Raw genomic sequence first — 4,854 nt, forward strand, 5'->3', positions numbered from 1 at the left:
GGCGAGGGGGCGGGGCCGAGAGCGGTGGCGGGAACGGGCCGGGGGGGCGCGGGCTGAGGGGACCCCTGTGAGGGGAGCGAGGGCCTGAGAGGATCCTCCTGAGGGGACACGTCCGCGCGACCCCCCGAAGCACCTGAGCCCAGCCAGGGTTCCACCGGGAAGATCCTTCTCTGACAAGGAATGAAAAGGTTTGACCTCAAAGTGCCTTTTTTGGAGGGGTTTGATGTCAAAATCGCCTTTCTACGAGGGGAACATCCTCAAAATCACCTTTTTTGGAGGGGGTTGACCTCAAAACCGCTTTATTTTGAGGGGGTTTGACCTCACCCGAAGCACCTGAGCCCAGCCAGGGTTCCACCGGGAAGATCCTTCTCTGACAAGGAATGAAAAGGTTTGACCTCAAAGTGCCTTTTTTGGAGGGGTTTGATGTCAAAATCGCCTTTCTACGAGGGGAACATCCTCAAAATCACCTTTTTTGGAGGGGGTTGACCTCAAAACCGCTTTATTTTGAGGGGGTTTGACCTCAAAACCACCTTTACTGAAGGGGTTTGACCTCAAAAATGGTTTTTTTTTCAGTGGCTTGACCTCAAAACCATTAAATTTTTGAGGGGAACAACCTCAAAGATGCATTTTTGGAGGCATTTGACCACAGAAACACCTTTTGCTTTTGATGACCAGGGAAACGACATTAAATAAGTGTCTGAAGGAGCACTTTGCTCCTTAATCATCCCCTCCCAGAGCCTCTGCGGCTCAGGGATTGTTGGAAAATTCCTCATATTCAGCCAAAACTCCCCAAAATCAGTGACCCCCTGAGTTTGAAAACAGCTGAGTGAGCACTGGAAGGGCCGTTTTGGGGTGAAATGCAGCAGAATTGGTGTGAGAGAGGGATGTCAGAGGGATGGACATGACAGAACGAGGTCCAAACAGGCACTTTTTTATTGTTGGTCACGACGCTGACGCCGACGGAAGCGCACAGAGACTCCGGAGCGTCACAGCACCGTTAATGCCTCAGAAACACATGAAAAACGAGCATTTTTGTGTAAAACATCAGCCCTGCAGGTTTTAGCATTTTTTAGGATTTGGGGTTTTTTGCTTTGCCCACAGAACAATCCGGTTTGTCGGGACAGAAGCTGCAGTTCTAGACAGGGAAAAAAGCGCCGTTATTCCTAAATTCCATAATTTAATGCCTTGAACACGGAGCTTTGCCTGGAAGAAGGAACCCAGTCTTGGAGTGAAGCTTTTCCGGACACCAAATTCCCCCAGACAGCGTCTCTCACTCTGAGTTTTCACAAAAAAAGCCTAATTTACAGGAATATTTCCCTCACTGCTCCCCATCACAGTCAGTTTTCACCTCTAAAAAGCCGCTTGGGCTTATTGGGAATAAAACCCCTTAATTCTCCTCAAATCCTGTGTTGCTGAGAGGCAGCCAAGCCAGCCCGGCTTCCCCAAGAACACATTTTCCCAAATTTCTTTTCTCCTTCACCACTTTTCCTTCCAGCCTTCCCACTTCCTGCTGGTTTTTGCCTTTTTGAGCAAATAAACCCAGTTCCTGCCACTCCTCTGCTGCTTTCCTTGGCGTTCCCACACCCAAAGGGTCAGGATTTAGGAGGAAAACAGCTGAAAATCGAGGAGTGCGAGGGAATTCGCCCCCAACACAAACATTCTGAGCAGAAATTAAACCAAAACCACCCCGAAACCTGCACAGGGAGGGGAAAAACTGAATTAATCCAGAACCAGCATCAGGAGCTGCAGGACACGCGCTGGAGGTGCTGGAATGGCTGTAAGTGGAACAGGGTCTGGTCATTATTCCCTGAATTATTCCCACTTATCCCAAATAGAGAGGATTTGCCTCTTTTTAGCTTCATTTGACCTTATCTGTTGAGCTTCACTCTTACTTTTTTAGCTTTGTTTTTACTTTTCCCTTCATTTTTCTCTTTCCCAATTCTATATTGCATCAGTGCAGGACCAAGTTGTTCACTGACTCTCAAGGAATGATTCAAATTTGAACTATTAAATAATGGTCCCAGAATTTCTGATGCTTCATTAAAAAGAAAATTTAGGGAAGTAAAAAAAAAAAAAAAAAAATTAGGGAAATGACAGTGTTTGATTCCAGCTAGGGAAGCTCTGCCCGGCGGTGTCAGAGAAACCAAAACCTGCCCCCAAAAATTCACTGTAAAAGCTCCAAATAACAACAACTGAAAACATCCTGGGAAAGCAAAATATACAAAAGCCCCCAAAGCAGTGGATAATTCCATAGAAACATACCCTGGATGATACAAAACCTAAAGGTGGCAGGGGAACAGGGATAAAAAGCAGCCAAAGGGATCCCTCAGCACCAGTTCTGAGAGCCAGGTGACCACTGGGAGGGGGGAAGGTGGGACCCCCCCCAGCCTCTGGGAGCTGGGAATTGTCCCCCAAAGCCTCAGAGCGTTTCTTTAAGTCCTTTTTTAATAAATGAGCCCCAAAAACGCCCAGCTGCTGGCAGTGGCTCTGCTCCTGTCGCTCCACTGGGTCTCAGGAGGGGTTAACTCTGTTACATTTTGGGTTTTAAGTTACTCAGTTATATTTTAGAGTTAATTGACCCCTTTTCAGCTCAAAAAAAAAGCCCTCTTTCCTCTCCTGCCTGGAGCTGCGAGGTGTTGGCTGCCACTGGCTTTGCTAAAATCACCCGGAATGAACCCAAACCCCCCCCCAGGCCCATCCTCGCCCCCTCCGCGTGCTCCAGAGGGGGGTGTCCCAAAACCCCTTATGCAGGTGAAGCGTTTGGGAAGCTGGGGAAGGGTTTGCCCTAAACTGACAAGTTTTGGGGACCGGATGCAGATTTGGGGAGGGATCTGCGGAAGCTGCCAGTCCTCAAGAGGTGCAAGAACTGGACAGAGCCTCAAGCCCCGAATTCTGCTCGTGGCCCCCTCGTTCCCCTCCACCTTCACCCCTGCAGTGGCTACAGAAGCACTAATTAGCTTATTCCTAAAAGAATTCATTAATTAGGGCCCAAAGCAGGGCCCTCGGGTGTCGCCAAAGGGCAGCAAGGGATGGGAAGCGATTCCAGCTCTCCGGGCAGGAATGAACAACCCTAATTCAGTATTTAGGGGGGCCACAGTGAAAACACCCCAGGAGGAGCTGCCTGAACCTCCCGGCTCATTCGCGCGTCCCCTCTGTGCCCACATCCGCCCGGATCCCCCCGGACGCCGAGGAAACGCCGGCTGCAGAAGGATTTACTGGGATCAAACTGGGATCAAACCCAGTTCAACTCACTTTGGAGCCGCTGACCCCCAGGAATTGGGATTTTGGCCCTGCCACAGCCCAGGAGTGGGGCTGGCATGGGCCCTGCAGCTCATTAGTGGTGACAAGCTCGTCACCATCACCAACGCGAGGATTTAAGGCCGAATCATCAACAGTCTGCGTTTTACCAGTCCCCCCACACTGCCGGGGAGGAGGAGGGGTGGTCCAAGGTCCACAGAGGCAAATTCCACGAGGGACAGGAGGTGCCGGGTGGTCTCCGGGCGCGGCGCTACGCGTCGGGCTGGCCTTTGTTGGTCTTCTTGAGCAGCTTCCTCAGGTTCTGGGACATGAAGTAGGGCTTTTCCGCAGAGCCGTCGTTGCGCTCCAGGTCTTCCACTGCAAAGAGAAATCCCCGGCCCCGTGGCAGGGGCAGATACAGGGGTCGGTGTGACGGAGGCTCCTGCGACCCTCTAACAAGGATCCCAGATTAAATCAAGTCTCTGCGCTCATCGTGGAATGGGGGTTTCTCCCTCTGTCACAGAATGGCCCACGGGGATTGAGAAGAAAGCAGAAATTTGGGTGTTTGTTTCTCGGGGGGGGGAGAGGGGGGAAGTTGAACAGAGCTGAGGGCAGGGAGGACCCCTCAGCTCTTCCCAACAGCTCTGGATTCCCCTCAGGATTTGCCCAACACCCTCACCAAGAGAAGCAATCCTGATGTGCCAAGCAGTCGGAAAATCCCAGCCTTCCCAGCAGTGGAAGAACACCACCCCAAAACCAAACAAAGCCACAAAGCCTCAGGCTCGAAGCACCCGGGGGTGTTTGGAGAGGGATTTGGATCCTTTTGGGATGGAAATGGGAGTGTCAACACCGTGGCTTTGTCCTGGGAGGGTCTGGCTGGGAGCCATGGCTGAGCCACAAGAGCTGGTTTTTTTTAAATCTTGGTCATTTCTGGGCTATCTGGAGGAGAAATTCCAAGCCCCCCGTGCCTGGAGTGAAACCCTCGAGTCCCAGTGGCCACCGGTGACGCCTCCTGCCCTGGAGCATGGCTGGGACAGGAGACGGACAAGCTGGGCTAAAGCAGTGGGTGTGAAGCCAAAGCTCTGCAACCTCGCCTGGAATCCTCCATAATTTTGTGGTTTGCATAGAGACTGGGTGAGGAAAGGGGTGAGGAAATTACCAGGAAAGAGGTAAGAAAAGGACAAGGAAAAAGTCGAGGAAAGGGGCAAGGAAAGTTTCGCTGCTCTCAGCTGGAGCAGACTCAGAGGAAATGCCCAGAGACCAGTTTAGGGCGGCGGAACCCACTCGGCCCATCCCACAAACGCTGTCCCTCCACATGGGATCCCTCGTGCCGGCCATGCCAGCTCTCCCTCCAGAACAAAGATCTCTGCGTCAAAACCACGATGATCTCCAGGTACCGCGCTCCTCGCTGGGCACTACCGGGACCCCCAACTGACTCCGGGTGGGTTGTCTCAAAGCAGGAACACAGATTTTTGGGTAGGAAGGTAGACTGGACACCACCAGGCGCTGAGGGTCGGCACCCACCACCCTCGAAGGACTTCCAGGGGACAGAGCGGCACCGTGGGAGTTGCTGCTGGGGTCAGGGGGCTGGGGGGGTCCTGTGGCCTCTGCCCAGCA

The 4,854-nt window shown here is 52.3% G+C and overlaps 1 protein-coding gene across 1 annotated transcript in view; it reads right to left on the reverse strand.

Moving 5' to 3' along the window:
- Positions 1-2,059: 2,059 nt before the first annotated feature.
- The window catches only part of SLC44A2 (solute carrier family 44 member 2), a gene marked incomplete at its 5' end in the record, with an annotated part of 9,151 nt that continues 6,356 nt past the window's right edge, over positions 2,060-4,854 (reverse strand). Inside the window, one exon of the mRNA XM_017731633.1 lies at positions 2,060-3,615. Within this exon, the coding sequence (XP_017587122.1) occupies positions 3,509-3,615 (107 nt within the window). The remainder of the gene's footprint in view (positions 3,616-4,854) is intronic.

This window comes from Corvus brachyrhynchos, unplaced genomic scaffold, assembly GCF_000691975.1.
Source record: "Corvus brachyrhynchos isolate BGI_N302 unplaced genomic scaffold, ASM69197v1 scaffold704, whole genome shotgun sequence".
NCBI classification, from domain to species: domain Eukaryota; kingdom Metazoa; phylum Chordata; class Aves; order Passeriformes; family Corvidae; genus Corvus; species Corvus brachyrhynchos.